Source organism: Malurus melanocephalus, unplaced genomic scaffold (genome assembly GCF_030028575.1).
Source record: "Malurus melanocephalus ecotype Western Australia unplaced genomic scaffold, MMel_1.1 scaffold_103, whole genome shotgun sequence".
NCBI classification, from domain to species: domain Eukaryota; kingdom Metazoa; phylum Chordata; class Aves; order Passeriformes; family Maluridae; genus Malurus; species Malurus melanocephalus.
The window spans coordinates 590,422-606,724 of NW_026623335.1; the positions used below are offsets into that span (position 1 = coordinate 590,422).

At 41.1% G+C, this 16,303-nt stretch overlaps 1 protein-coding gene across 3 annotated transcripts in view; it reads right to left on the reverse strand.

Annotated features, from left to right (window-relative positions):
* DSP (desmoplakin) overlaps positions 1 to 16,303 on the reverse strand; it is a 38,690-nt gene that overhangs the window by 14,748 nt on the left and 7,639 nt on the right. For all 3 annotated transcript variants that reach the window (XM_057369122.1, XM_057369120.1, XM_057369121.1), the window contains exons 2-15: positions 14,226 to 14,328; positions 12,417 to 12,565; positions 11,891 to 12,065; positions 9,129 to 9,257; positions 7,991 to 8,041; positions 6,874 to 7,035; positions 5,860 to 5,964; positions 4,580 to 4,675; positions 4,242 to 4,367; positions 3,241 to 3,393; positions 2,023 to 2,177; positions 1,512 to 1,638; positions 795 to 999; positions 43 to 260 (exon numbers count right to left, since the gene is read on the reverse strand). In XM_057369122.1, the coding sequence (XP_057225105.1) occupies positions 43 to 260; positions 795 to 999; positions 1,512 to 1,638; positions 2,023 to 2,177; positions 3,241 to 3,393; positions 4,242 to 4,367; positions 4,580 to 4,675; positions 5,860 to 5,964; positions 6,874 to 7,035; positions 7,991 to 8,041; positions 9,129 to 9,257; positions 11,891 to 12,065; positions 12,417 to 12,565; positions 14,226 to 14,328 (1,954 nt within the window). The remainder of the gene's footprint in view (positions 1 to 42; positions 261 to 794; positions 1,000 to 1,511; positions 1,639 to 2,022; positions 2,178 to 3,240; positions 3,394 to 4,241; positions 4,368 to 4,579; positions 4,676 to 5,859; positions 5,965 to 6,873; positions 7,036 to 7,990; positions 8,042 to 9,128; positions 9,258 to 11,890; positions 12,066 to 12,416; positions 12,566 to 14,225; positions 14,329 to 16,303) is intronic.

Here is a 16,303-nt window from a genome sequence, read left to right on the forward strand (position 1 = left end):
TCTGCATCACAGAGATGCTCAAAAGAAAGCATTCACCATTACCTCTAAGTCCTTTATTCTGGTTGAAAAGTCATGCATAGCCCCTTGATCCACTCCAAGAGGAGCTCTTTGAACCATCTGAACCTCAGAAGCTTCGATCTGACGCCGAAGTTTCTGAAGCTCCATCAGCAGCCAGGCCTCCTGCTTCTCATGCTCTCGGTTTCTCTCGTTAACGATGATGGTGTTTGAGGAACCCACGGGACAGCTCTCAGTTGGGACCACTGTAAAATGAATCAGGTGAGCATCAACTGCCAGAGACAGAGCACCCACATGTAGGAAGTCATTGCAGTGCCCAAGCGATTCAATCACTCAGTTGATCTTTAGAACTGGGAACAGGCAGACCTGGGCCCTTAGGGAGCTGCTTCAGAGAGTAAAATCTCTCCTTCACGAAAAGATAAACTTGCTTCCTGAAATGCAGCAGCGAGATTTTTCTTCCCAATAACTGAAAACGTACCAAATGGACTAAATTCCTCTCATTGTACCAGCAAGTTCCATAAACTTTGGAGGGCTATTCCCAGATTCCCTCCTCCTAAGGATTCCCAGATTCCCTCCTCCTAAGGAAGAAGGAACAAAATCTTCCCCTGCACATGGCCAGTTTTATTATGTTGGGAGACAGCAGAACAGCTCTTGAACATGTTCCCATTTGTATTCTGAAGAGAACATTTTCACATAAAAAGAATGTAGCACCCAGCACCCCTGGAACCCAAAGAAACCCAAGCAGTCCAAACTTTACAAAAGCCAGGAAGACTACAAACCTATTTGTGGCTGTCGTGGCTGATTAGGCAGTTGTATGATCAAGGTTTGGTAGTGCTTCTGAGCATCAGTGAACTGAGTCTGGATCTTTCGTTTGTCTTCRTCACCAAACATCTCTGAGCCTTGGCTGTTCCTGAGGAATTCTTGATAATGGATCTCCAGGTCAGTTATTATTTTTTGGTAATCTTCCTTACGCATTGTTTTCAACTGAAATACAGAAGGGAATTTTGAAGTTTAAAAAAGCAATAGGAGAAGTTTTACAACTAGTTAATCATTAAGGAACAAACTAATAAACACATWAAAAAGACAAAGTAATCACACTTTAGAATAAAACTTAACCGGGCTGCCTCTAAAAGTGTGGTGTTAAGAGTATTGTCTGAACTAATCTATTCTTGTTACAATCATTTCAAAACTTTAGAACAGTYTGAAATTCTACCTCTTATGCCCTTGCACAGTGGGAACAAGAACAGCTAGAATGTAATGAATTCCCTAATCTTCCTGTTTATTCATATTGTGTTTGAATAGGAAAGCACTTTGCTTCTCCTTTAATAAAATTACAACTTCCATATATACATGAGTGTTTGTGCAACCCATCAAAAGCAAGGCCCATGGTTTTGTAGAACATGCATCTGCACAAGATACTGCAAGGTCTGTGTGGGACAGCAGATATCAGGCCATGGATGTCTCCAGACTGCAGGCAAGGCCAGCTGGTGTCTTACCTTGGCAATAGTCATCGCTCTGATTTTCTCAATGTCAATCATGCAATAATGCCAGGACACCAGGCTCTTCATGTTGATATACAGCTGGTTCCACAAAGCTAGAATAGCTTCATAGTATTGCTCAATTCTGGCATGAGAAAAGAAAATCCATGATCAAAATGCACCTGTCCTTGTAGCACAGCTACAAAACATCCCAAGAAATGTCCACCAGATGTGGAGCACGTTATGGCTCAGTTTCTATTTGAMAAAATCTTGGAAACTAATTTACCTTCATTATTACAGATGAGAAGAACCTTGCAGACATTATCATTTAAATATTTTTAGACTCCAACCCAGATCCCAGGAAGTAAAGGGAGCTTCCTCAAGTCAAGGGTCTAGTCCTTAATCCCCTACCCTTAGGGGCAGGGGAAGTGATCTCTGATCAAGACACAGAACATATTTTGTGGCTGGCTGGTATTTTGAGTGAACTCTAATCCCAGKGGCGAGTGTCCAAACCCAGGCAGCTACTCACTTGGTAGCAAGATCCACTGCTAATGGATTGGGGGGTGGGATGATAAGACTGACAGACGGCACCAGCATATCCACTCCTCCAGGGCCAGTCACCAGCCACTTGCTGCGCTCATTGTTGTCCTTCAGGATACACTCATCTCCTTTGCGCACTGTTTTCTGTAGGGGACACAGAATAAGGGTTTTCTTTAGTTAAGTAAGGGGGGGCTTCCACAAGAGACAGAAAAGGAAGATGCACCTAGATCACAGAAGTGGGAGTGCTTCCCAGCTGCCAGGTCTGGGTGCACATCTCACCTTCATACTGGGGCAAGAGAACAGTACAGATCAACCCTTCTCCTTGAATCTGGTTTCCACATTCAAAAAAGAAAACCCAAAAAAGTCCAAGTGTGAGCCACAGAACACTCTGAGCAGTTGCCAGTCAGGCTGGTCATCAGATCTGGGGCTTGCCCTGACAGATACGGAAAAGTGAACGTGGACACATGGCCCAGTACGCCATGCAACCATGCATGGCTTTAAGCCAGTGAGCTGGAGGCAAAAGGATGTTTAATGCTGCATCCCTATTTGCAAAGAGACTGGGAGTGAGTGTGGCAGAGCCAGATTCACCAGCCCCAGCTGCCAGAAATTCTGACACCTTGCAGCCACAGGTGTGGCCATGGTGCAGGAAAAAGCACGTAAGCAGAAAGTGCATCTAAGTTTACTGTTAAAGAAAAAGTACAGAACTAAACCCAAGCAGCCTCAGTACTGAGGAGGAACTAAAAACATCACCATTCATTTCATACTCCATCCAGAAAAAAAAATTGGGATAGCAATTACTAACTACATTCCTCACCTTTCGTTAGGTGAATTGTTCACCTAAAGATCTGAAGAGACACTGGAAAGGTGAGCAGTCACCAAAAAAAAAGGTGTGGATGCTGGGAAGCATCTGTATAACAATTTTAATCYTATTATAGACAAGACCTGATTGCGCTAATTTGAAATATGAGTATTAATGCTGTTTAATATATTAATAATAATATTTTGGACCSGATTTATTAACCAATCAGAACCTGGCTTGTTTCTTCATAATGGCAAGAAAGGCAGAGCCTTCTTCTGTCAAAGACATTCAAGCTGACCRAAAGCAGACAAAGGGTTACACCTGTCAGCCAAGTGGTTTGCTTACTAAGTAATTTGCCAAGTTCTAGTTTAAATGATGCTCATTCTCAGCCAAAAAGGGATACAATACCAGATCTTGTTTGTAGTCACATAAAGCCTTGAGGATAATGGGCTTGTTACTTCGATAGTCTGGGTTACGTGGCTTCAGCTGCACAATCTTCTTGGATTTATTCACCAAACTCTGCACTTGCCTCTTGTATTCAAGAATTCTCTCTCGTTCATTCTGCAAAGATTAATTGTATGTTACAAATTTATCCTAAAAAGGAATGGCATCTGGTTAACACTGTTTTATTAAGAAAGGGATACATCTGGAGCTTATAGTAGGCAAAACTTATTGCAGTTCATCAATGGGATAAGTCTGCCCTACAATGTAAACCGGAAATTTTAAAAAGGGCAGAGAAACATCCAACKAAACATCTTTACAGCTCTGCCAAGATGCAAAGTTTGCAAAATTTGCATAGCATTTTTTCATACAGATCTTCAATGTGGTTAAAGTAATGTTTAAGAAACACAGGCATAAGTTCAAAAAACTAACAAAATGAATGCTAACCAAGAAAAAGGGTGATAATTACACTCTCCAACCTGACTTCTTCGATTGGCCTTTTGCATCACTGACTCCAATTTTCCTCCAATTTCGGACTGTAGTACTTTATTCATGATAAGCAAACAGCTAAAAAAACTGAGTTATATCCTCTCAAAGAGACTACAGTGATGCAATGACACAATAAATAATTTATTGAATGCACTTATCCTTTGAGGCAAAATCTATTCTACCACKGAAGAATAGAAGTATTTTTTCCTTTTTCATTTGTTAGGATGTCAGAAACTTGGGAATTTTTTGTTCCAGACTTAAAATGAAATCACATTTCCCAAACRGTATTAAACAAGCTAAAACAACACTGATCCATTTGTAGGCTTTCCTAAGAAATGGGCAGGAACATACCATAATGGTGTCAAGTTCATACAGCACTGTATTTAAACAGTGCACTTGGATTTACATTTGGTATGTAAGGAGGGCAGATGATTTCCCAGAAAAGCAGAACACAACTTGTCAGGCGAGTGTGACAGTACCTCCAGTTCTTTGATCTGCTCCAGCAAAGTCTGCAGTGACATGCTCTTATCACAGATGAACTTCTTTCTGATAGAGTCTTGTAAGTTTTTCAGGTAGCACTCTGTGGCTTGGGCCTCTTCAAAGAACTACGAGAGAAAAGCTGTGAATTTGGCTGTGCATAGCTCTTAAAAACATCTGCTAAAAATTGATGGACTCCTTTAACAAGAAATCCCAGTTCACCTCTGGCTCAATGCCATTTATAACACGGCAGCGGTGTGCTATGAACAATAAATATATCGGTGATGGGAATCACACTTTTTTTAAAAGAGAAGTGTGGATTCGCCACATCACTACTCACCTGAAAGTAGGCTGCATTCTCCTTCAGATGGACATCGATGCATTTGGTGATCTGAAGAATCCAGCTCCACTGAGTTTGCAGTGTATCCATGTAGGCCTAAGAAAAACAGTAATATGCACAASTCAGGCCACCACACTGATCCCTCTCTCACACCTAGACTCAAGCAAAATTATCTACATTTCACATAAATGCAAATGAAAAATCTGCTAAAACACATTCATGCACACCAGAACAACATAACTCAAATGGTTTTGCAACTTCTAAGCACTCACCAAACTGAAAYTAATTAAATACCTGTTTGTGAGACACAAAGAGAAATCTGTTCATGACCTGAATTTGTTTGGTCAACATAAAGTCCCAGGTGTGTTAACAAAAACGGGTGAAATACACAAAGAGCAGTGCAAATAAAGCATTTCAGCTGCAAACTGCCATGTTCTCCTTCCAAGGAACACCTCCAAACATGATTTTTTATGCTGGTTATTTTTAAATTCAAAATTCTCAAGCAGTCTTAATGCATATTCTTTAAAAAACTACACACAACTTTYATTTCACTGCTGGAGCTTACAAGGATCCTTGCTTTAAGAGAGAAACTGACTACAGGAAAATAGGATTTTACACAACATGATTGCAGTTAAGGAAGAACTGTTCCCTGGTAACACTGAAAAGCAGAAAGTATTCGTTTTGTTTCCTTTTAGCTTCTTCCAGTTTCAGGGCTCTGGGGCACTCTTAAAGCTACCACAACTACAGATTTCCTAACAAAATCAAGTCTTCCAAATTGTTTTTAATTAAAAAGTAAGTGCACACCGAGTTGTGAAAACAAAACGGTCTTGGCTAAGCTGTAGAAAGGCACTATGAATTTCAGCAGGAAGTATTTGCACCTGGATTAAATATAAACCCTCAACAAAAGGTGTGGCTTTTTTCAAAACAGGCCTGCTAAGCAGAACAATGACATGCCTTTCTATCATAAATTGCACTGCACTGTAGTCAACTCAAACCAGAAAYAGTAATTTCAATACACTCAGATTCTATATCCTAAGCTTAGAATTAATTTTTACATGCATCTATCATCATGCAGCTGTTAATGGCCAGGTTTGTAGAGGAAGGCAGTAACATTTATTAAAGCAGCTTACACAGTTGGGTAAAATGGACGTGATTTTTGGCAGGCAACCTCTTCTAGAGTTTGCCTACCAAATGCAGCACTTTGTATATGGAGCTTCATCATTAACTTTTCCCACATAGAAACTATAGGAAAAAGCGAAATCACACAAAGTCTAACTTACCTCGATTTTGTCTGAAGCAGGATGCTGATTGAGCACTAGCTGGTCACTTTCCTGCTTTAGCTTGTTGAGTTCTTTTTCTTTAAGCTCAAGTTCACTCATCCGTTTCTAAACAACCAAAACACAGCATTAAACAAGCTCCAAAGGTACAYTACACTGGATGATTTGCTTAAAATTTCCCAGATATTTGTGATAATGGAAAATTATCCCTTCTAACAGTATAGTTTTCCATTAGGTGTACTGAAGTTAATTAAGAAGACAGTAGAATCAATGAAGGTGCAATCATCTCAATTCTAGTCTCTAGGCTTGCTGTTTCACAGAGCAAAGCACACAAAGTTCTGCCTTTCTTAGGAATGATGGAAGCAAAAATTACTGCRTCGTGGAACATCCAAAGCAACTTTAAAAAAACGCAATTCCTTAATAGTGGGAATTTTCATTCSCTTTTCAATTTGGTAATCAGCACCAATACTGGTTAAACAAACACATATGCTTGATTTCCCTACACACCCACAGACAGCAAGGAGCAGTGCAAGCTGTGTCTGACCGTGCACTCAGCGTGATGCTGGCAGAACCATGAGAGGAAGAGAGCACAGCTCTGCTTCCTGGTGACAGATAATCAGGGCCAAATGCAGGGACCTCTAATGCCTAYGTAGCCCTAAGAGGGAGAATTAAACTGCTTGATTCAAGTCCCTTAGTTTGGCACACCAGCACAACAGTGTGCACAAGCCATATGTGATCACTAGTCCATAGTGGACTGCACCTAGAAGGCTACTTTCCAAGGTCAAAATAAACCATGACAACTCATTGAAGGGGAGCGAAAGCTTCCCGAAAAYGTCCAKTCTTGARTCAAAAGGTCATCACATAGTTCTTACTTGAAAAATGCTAATWAAAAAAMMCCAGGAAATTCAAAGGAGTGAGAAAACACCCTGTGATGAATCTCTCCTAAGACAGGCTGCTCCTCCCTGACTATTCCAAGAGAAGGCCCATGGAAAGCGTGGGGAGATTSAGCTGTCTTACAGAGAAGGACTCCTGCTTCCTGGCAATATCAGTGTTCCTGTCACTCCAGTCGTAGAGGAGCTCCTCCTCCTCACAGTCATTGATCCACATGATCTCTCTGCTGGTGGCCTGGATGAGGTTCTGGAATTGGCGAAGCTGATCCATTCTCTCAAAGGAATATTTCTGCAAGGAAGTACAGAAATGAGAAGCCATAAACACATAAATACTTGAGCTGGGTGGAGAAAGGGAAGCAAAGAGCACAGAACAGCACAGCTTTATTTTTTAGATAAAATGAAAGTAAACCCCACACCTGTAGGCAATGGACAGCAGATAATGTGCCTGGGTTTAYTGAACCATGAAATCTGCTGGCAATGGACAGTGGACAATGTGTCAGAATTCACAGAACAATGCAAAATGAATGTCAGCAGCTTCTGAAAGTAATTTCAAATACACATGTAGCAGACATGTAGGCAGGCAAGCAAAAATGCATGGAGGGAAGTACAAGAAATGTCTGAATATTTAACATTACTTGTATTTGCTGCTCATAGTACAGCCTTGATGTTACAGCAGCACCTGTTGCACACATGACASTTTATGAAAAAATTCTTTCTCTGTTTTCACATCATAATATATATCCTGTTGCTTGAAATGAGCACAGGGATCAGCTTCTGATGCCAAGGGCTAAATAAATCATTTGCACAAGATTCTCAATGTTTTACATGAAGATCCATGGCAAAGAAGATGCACAACCCTACAAAGAATTTGATTCTAATCCCACCTTTGAGTAACTTTTTATATACATATACTTATATATATAAATTCATCACTACATTTACTCCCATTAAGGAGGTAGGGAGTTCTACTCTTCACCTGCTTAGTAATCAGCTCCCTTCACCAGGTGCAAACTAGAAACTTCCTGGTGAGAGTAAGTTCATTATACACCAGGCAATGAATTAATCTCAAGTCCATGACTCAAAAAGAATCTCTCAGAAACTACAAAGCACTTTCAGTTTATTGCAGAATAGAATTATTTAAATATGAATCTGTCACTCTGTCAAAACCTGAAGTGTCCCTTGCTCATCATGCAGGTGTTAATAAAGCAAACAGAATGGCAGAAATGACCAAATCTCATGCTCACCAGCAGGCCTTCATATTCTTCCTCCAGCTGATGAACCGCAGCCTTCTCCCGCTGAAACAGAGACAGAAAATACTTAGTGAGCCTTTTACAAGTTGCCTGTTTGCTRGTATTTCCTTTACAATGTCAATATATAATAATTACAGGTGGTAACCTGCAAATGCCTGCAAGAGACATCTGTCAGTAGCAGATTTGCTCTACTGGATGACTCAGGAAGTATAAAACCAAGGCTTGGATGCATTTATTACTTTCATGGATGCTTAGCATATAACCAAACCTACACATAATCCCTGTAGTACCAAAACTACACTCAAAACTGGATTTCCTTCTGCACCAAACTCCTAGACCATCTAGTCCTAACCTTAACCCTAACCCTAACCCTAACCCTAGACCAACTAGTCCCAGAGCTAGCTTTGGAGATTATGAAGTAGTATAAATTACAATGTGAGCAAATAGCTCTAAATTTCAATCCCATTTCTGTGGCTGGGTCCCTGGCCCCACCTTGGAGCTGGTATTMCACAGGGCAGATTATCACCTTTCCYATTTGAAGCAGAAGGGAAAAGGGAGTAAAATCCTTTTTACTCTTCAGCTTGGTTGAGAGRTCAGGGSTCCAGAACAGAGTGTCTTTTCTTTAGATTGAACTCTCTCCTTCCAAATAAGTGAGAAGATGAATGGAAATTAAATAATCCTCCTCTCTCCTATACCTAACTGCTGGGCTGCTTTAAGCTTAGCCCAGAATTCGTGCATTTTCACAGAAAAAACAATTAAGACTCAAGGCTGCATCTGAGCACCCATCTTATTCTTTCACTTTCTTGTTTAATATACCAAGATARCAAGTGGGAATAATCATTCTTCGTCATTCTTCTCACAAAAAAAAAAATATGGTAATATTTATTATTACCTTGGTGCACAACAACAAAAACATAAATCGTTACCTACCAAATTTTCATTTTAAAAATCTGAGGAAAGAMGTGAAATACTAAATTATCGAGGAAYMMGAGTTGAAAGTGGTTRCTATMGTGACATCAATGCTTTCTGAAGAGAGGATGAACTTTTCAACATTCCTTTTTTGCAGTGGGACAGCGTTAAGTCAATGCTATAAACCAGGACCAAGCAATGCATAAGGGAGGATAGTAACTACCAGGTCTGTTTTGACTTTGTCCAGGTGCCAGCGATAGTCTCCGATGGCATTGTGAGCTCTCCTGTGCTCGCCAATTTGTTGCTCAATGGATGCTGCATCAAACCCCCACTTCACTTGCTCCATTTCAACCTAGGAGAAACAAACAGGATTGGTACTTCCATTTCCAACATTACTGCCTATATCAGAGCATAAAGGACTTGAACTGAAAACAAACTATGAGTAGAGAGTGAAACTGAAACAGAAGTTCTGAATAGGGAGTTACAATTTCTCTAAATTGCCATCAATTAATCTGTGTGACAGGCTCCCAAGCAGAAGAAACAAAATAAGAAAAAAATATCGGTTGTTCATAGTTAGACTAGATGAAGCACATTCAGTAGTGTATTTTCTTCTGGTTTTCTTTGGACCAAACTGTTATTTTACATTCTACAGTAAAATTACATTCTAATCACCCTGAAAACCAACCACGGGTTTATCAAACAATGCTATTCATGCAATTCATGCGAAAATGCCCAGTAAAGTTCTATAGCCCAGTACCAGATTTCCATTTTAATTTTGCTCATGTAAACTTCAACAACCTCAGTTAGATGCAGTCACACTAAATGAAAAAAATACACAGAAGATAAACTGATATGATTAGAAAATGTGTTGTCTTGAATTCTGGCAACATTTATTGCAGGATGCCAAGTGAAAACCTCTAGAAACAGCCTTGAAAAACAGTAATACACCTGCTAATTACTAACAAAAACTGACTGCAGTTCCTTGTTTCATTTTCTTCAAATATTAAAAGCCACCTAGCTCTAAATTCAGCTCCTAAAACTCCAAATCTTCTTTCATGCTGCAAAGACACACTAGGACTCTGTCTGAATGCCTGAATGCCCAGTAAAGAAATAGGTATCTTAATCTTGGGTTGGGACTGAATTAGGTAATTACCAGCCTGGAGTCAAATCTCTATGAGTCAACAGATGACAATAAAGGCAGAACCCAAGCATAGGGGTTCAAAGGCAGCATTGAAAATGATCCAAGAAACGAAACCATTTTTCATTCACCCATTTAAAAGTTACAGGACTTTGACCCTTCTCGTTATATTTAAACAGTCTAAAGAGACTTCAGCAACAGTGGCAGTCATGGCTGGCTGCCATATGCACACAAAGGCTGTCTGGATTTCACTGCACTTTCCCTAATTCTGCACTGGAAATTTGACCAACACTCCCTACAACCTGATTCTTCTATCAGCAAACCATCCAGAAAAAAAAAAAAAAAAAAAAAAAAAAAAAAAAAAAAAAAAAAAAAAAAAAAAAAAAAAAAAAGAGACAGAAAACAGCAAGAGACTGCAGCTGCTCTGAACCTTTTCCCACATCTCATCACTTTACTAGGGGAAACATTATCTAATCTCAATGGGAGCAAGTAATGGGACTCAGCAAGGCACGATGGAAAGAAGCAGCATGGTGGCATGYTCAAAATAAATTTTCCCAGTGAGGTAAGTGGGAAACTGGCCCCACCTCAGCTTTGCTGCAGGGATGAAGGCAGGGAGAGGGTCAGCCTTTTACTTTCACAAGAGGTTTAGTGTGGGAACTCAGCTCCAAAGCACTTGCTCATGCTCCCTGTGTTTAGCAAGCGGTGTCTGAGCAGGGTGTCATGTGGTGTCTTTGGGAGGTGCAGCATGTTCACAGTCTTTCCTGGCTGGAAGTGTGCCCAGAGTCTGTCCAACATCACTCCTGAAAGCCACAGCAGGTCTGACAGCCTCCTCTCACATAGTGCAGAGCAATAATGATTGCTGCTGCTGTCCAGGCACAGTGCTCACACACATTACCACTCAAGGAGTGCATCTCCCTTCCCCTTCCCTAAAACATGCTGCACTGAAAGACTAGATTGTGACCAGCACTCACATAAAAATACTGCAACTCTAAAGTGCTCTACCCTGCTCATCTGGTTGGTGTAAGAGCCACCTGGCAAATGCCAAACGCAGATAATAATGACAGAATCGCAAAGCAACAGCCTAATAAAGAGAGATAATCAATTTACAAGGAGTCTGTGAAGTGTGACTTCAGCCACCGTGTTCCATCCTCCCTACCTGTCTCTCAGGAAAGGCTGTATAACCACAAASTCACAACTTTTACTTCGACACACAATTTTCATCTCAGCACCACAAAAACAGAATGTGGGCTCTCACTGTGTGTTTTCCACTCCAGATCACATTAGCAACAGCTGTGAATTGGCAAATTTCTTCTCAGAATGCAATAAATAGTAACTTCAGCACTTCTGTGTGCTTTTCAGCACTGGCTTCTGAAAGCCTAGTCCCATGACAATCAGCTCTACCTCCCTGTGATAAAGACAGACTAAAGGGGAAGAACAACTCTGAAACACTGGACAATGGTTAAATTTGTGAGGATGGCCCTATCTGTGCAATTGGTTAAAATAAATATGAATCAAAGGAAATCTGTGGAAGGAAGGAAGGAGGGAAATTTTGAGCATAACACAAATACGCCAGTGCCTTTTGTTATGTTAACACCTGTGTTTCATTTAGCTTTCAAATCTAGCTTCCACACCTTCCTCTGCAAAAGAAGACCCAAATCCATGTTTGGATTTCCATGAGAATTTACTATATGTACAATACTAGGGGAAAAAGGGAACTTGGRATAATATGCGAGCATTCATGTGTACTTTTACTTTTCCACTGGCATCTAAAACATTACTATATATGAGGTGCCATTCATAAACACCACCAGGTTTGAGCATTGTCCCTGGGCTTTGCACAGATTTACCTTCTGCTGCCTCATCCAGCTCAAACATTCRCTTGTGACACGTTTGGTGTACTCATCCCAGCCCGAGCCACTCTGAGAGGAGAAGCAGCCTCCACCTTTGGAGCTGGCCCTCCTGGCACGGGGAACACTGATGGCTTTGTACAGGGCACGCATTTGCTCCTGGAGCTGAAGCAGCCTGAAAGGGAAGAAACCATTCAGTGTCTGKGAGCAAAACACAAAGAAAACACACTGCAATTTACCTCTCCTATTGGACCACCAGCTATTCAAAACAAAGTGCTGAAAGCAACTGCTGTGGAAAAAAATGTACTGACTGAGATTTCATGGGAACAACTAAGGCATGGGATTTCTATCAGAAATATATTACAGCAAGGTCCCTCTCCATGTTAGCACATCCACGAAGATTGGGTCTTGCTAATCCAYCGTATTGTTTTCTGTCACATCCTGCAACACCAGGGAAAGTGGGCACTTGAGATACCATGAACATTTATCAGTCACATTCCCACCCCCAACCCTTCTCTGACAATACCTTTTCTGGTACATGTCACAGGGCTGGCCCATCTGTCTCATCTCCCTGATCAGCCCATCCAAGATGTCCATTTGGTCATTTGCCTGTGCAAAGCAGTCTTCCAGATCCCTGTTCCCTCTAAKTGGGACACCATCGCCATATTTCAATTCCTAAAAATAAAAATGAAATAAAAGTTGGAAGATAAAACTAAATATTCATCATCTAAGCTTCACCTTGGTTGTCTTAAACAAGATGTCAGGAGGACAGATTTTTTTAGGAAGCATGGTAAGTTTCAACTGCCTGGTCTCTCTCTGACTGCCAKTTTTAACTCACAGAAGACCAAAGAGCAAAGGAACCACTGACACTGCAAAGTCGCTGTTAAAGTAAAATATGGAAAAAAATTATTGAAGCATAATATCAAACAAACTTTCCATAAAGAACAGCACATCTCAATATTTATTTCAGTGGAGCCAAGGCCACACATGGTGTGTGAACTTCTTTAGACGTTATGCTTCTTTGTTCAGAAAAGGAGAAGGAAACACTGACCCAGTAGGAGTTGGTGGATATTGCTCTGATTTTCCTCAGGTTCCCCTGAGGTTCTAAGACTTCCCCTCCTGCAAAAATGCAAACTGCACCATCTGCTCGTCCAGCTCCATGCCCCATCACATTTGCATCCCACCTTATTGCATCACACCTTATCACTCAGAGTCTAGGCAAATTCTCCATGCACCCTCTCAGTGTAGTTGGGCYAGCATGGTCATGGCATTTCAACCAGGAAGACACAGCTTTTTGATCTCATTGCACAGTGACACAGCCATGCTGAACAAAACCGAATGCAGCTGTGACCTGATTTTGCAAATAAAATGTTATGGACCTCATCATTCTACCCCTCAGAAAGAAAAGACAGAAACAAAGTAAGCAATGAATGTTGTGGCACCAAGCTGGAGCTAAACATCTCCTTCTTTTAACTTCACTGGAATAACATTAMTCCTGAACAAAAGGCAGTATTTACTCTGGCATTGATTTTTATATAAACATGCTCACATGTCCTGTATCTCTGAAAAGGAAATGAACTCCTAATCACAGAGTTCATTTCTGAAAGAATTTTCTGTCCACAGGGGGTCCAAAAGTGTGCATTAAATCACAYCTACTGCCAGAACTGTGGATGGGTTTCACATCTCAGTGGCCTCAACAGCAGGATGCACTCACCACCCTGCACCTCCTCTGACTTCAGCAGGAACAGAGGACACCCCACCTTTGCCAGGAGTGAATTCGGGGCCAGTGAGTAACCCACCCCCAGGCACTCTGGGTTTGTACCAGAGTAGCATACTGCAGAAATTGTTTGTATTTGAGCTGAAGCAGTCAAGAAGACTTTAATCTAGTTTTATGTATTTCTTCTGGAATCACCTGGAAAAATTTTTAAAAAAAAAAGGTAATGAAGGTACTTCCTAAGGTGGCTTGGGTTCATAAGAGAGTGCAAGTAGTCATAACATCTGCAACAACTGTCTACACTGACACTGGTCCTGGTCTAAAACTGAAAAATAAGATGCAGCAGAATCTGTTTGAGGGCAGGTTTAATTTTTTTTAAAAAACTCAGTAAGTCCTCCTTTCATTACTCAGATTCATTTCAAACAGTTTTACTGAACAGAGTACAGTGGGAAGAAGGAGACCTGGGAGGGAGGCATGTCATTCCTCTCCCAGGGGCCTCACACAACAGCTGAAAGGGGAGAAAGGAGGTGAAGAAGCAGAGCCTGTGAGCCCAGATAACAACATGGAATATGTATGTAATATTCATAATTGCTTTGGATAAGAAGAAYAAGAAGCACTTACAGGCTGTACGATGAGCTCAGCTCGTGTCAGRCAATCCGAACAGTTTTGTAAAAGCTCCTGGATGGTGTTCTGGCGTCTGGACATGGTGCAAGTCCCATTCTGGCTGTTGCAGGGGAGAAGAAGAAGAYGAAGTAAATACAGAGCAATTGCACATCTTGAAGAAATACAAGAAACATATATTTGGAACAGCTAAGGGAAGTTACACAGAATAGCCCGCCTCATTTAGGTTCACAGAGACACACACACATTAACTGCACTGTGTAGTCTTAATGGCAATTCCACAATGGCAGAGCCACTTTATAGATCTGCAACAGCAGGCATGGACTGGCTTCGCCACAGGATAGAGCAGAACATGGAAACTGGCATGCCATAAAGGAGAAAGTTTTTCTTCCAGCACAGGTATTYGTAGCTTTGATAGACAAAACTTTGGCAGCATTACAGCAAGAATGAATTATTCACAATCTTTGCTAAAGTCAATACATTAAAGCATAGCCTTTGTGTGATGTAATTGTTCACGTTATCACAGCAGCCGTCAAATGTCAGGGCATACAAGGAAAGGAGGATTCTTGGCTACACAAGCACATGAGCACACACGTCCACACGAGTGTAAGAAGGGCCCTTTTATCAGCAGAAATGCACAAGCCTAGCAAAGTGTCTCAGGAAGGAATTGCAAGATGCACAAGCTGCCACCAAAACAGATGTAGGGCCAGGAGTCAGAGGACATGTTTTCTTACAAATGCATAAAGGTTTGAGTTTGGAGGTTGTGTGAGTTTTGGAGACACCAGTGGGGGAAAAACTAGGCAGGTAACCAAGTCACGATTGTTGTCTTGCACATAATCTACTGCATACATACTGTCAAAATGTTGTTTTTCCAACATTTAGGATTCAGGCACTGCCAAAGCAATCTCAAAATCTCTGAAATCAAGCTCTGAATTTTAGAAATAAAAATACTTAGCAAGACAACACCTCAAAGTGAGCCACTGCTATTTGAATGGCGGTGAGGTGTTTCAAGCGAGGAACCATTCCTTGCTGATGGGATCAGATCTCCCAAGCAAGCCCAGGCAGCTCCTAAACCCAAACACTTGCCAGTGGAACTAAAATGAACTACCAACAGACAGTAAGAATTAAGGTGTTTCCAAGCCTTGCCCAGTTTTCTAACTCCTGTGCTCCCAGTAGGTAACYTTTTCCATTACAAATCACTGAAGAGTCAAACATTCCTTACAACACTGATGCCAAAAAGAGTACCGGTGTGAACCTGTCCAACTCAGACCCAGCAAGCAATTTGGATCAATCAAAAGCTTTCCACTGACTTGAACAGTCTGTGASCATCCTTCACAAAAGGAATTGTGACAAGGAAAAAGCTCGGCCGGACTGTCCTTGGTAAAGTCACTGGACTGGTGAGAAGCACTCAACATTTTCAAGGGCTCCTCTGCAGCTCAGGCAGTTGAGGCATCAGCAGCCTGCCCTTCTCCTGTCAACTCATCTGGAACAAATGGAAATGGTTTGAGTAACTTTTCAGCACCTTCCCCCAACACCAGGGAACAGACCCCCAAAGATGTAAAGACAAGACTGGARAGGCACTGGGTAACATAAAAACAAGATGTACACAGGCAGACCYGGCCTGTGCCGCGACCCTCCAGCTGCACAAACGCTGCGCCCCACTGTGCTATGCACCCCTGTGTATCTTGGAAACAGCTTAAAGAAAACAATTATGAAAAATAACATATGGGTCTGATTTTGTGCCAGGCTTCGTGTCAGCTTCCTTTTCTAAGTCATTCCTTCTCCTTAGGCATCACTGTTGTGTTTAGATATAGAAATATCTGACTGCATCTGAAATTTACATTTAATTACACACACAATTATTCTCATGAATGAAACATTATAAAGAAGAAAGAGGAACCTTCCAACTGTTTTTCTCTTTTTAGAAGATTGGAAAAGTATTTTTACTTCAACCATCAATTCCATTTTGTTCTGGCAGCTACAAATGCTGGATATCCATTAAAGCCAAATGAAGTATAGATGGTGAACACATTTCTACTGTAATGAATCAATATATCTCTTCTGGCTTCAGTGTAACT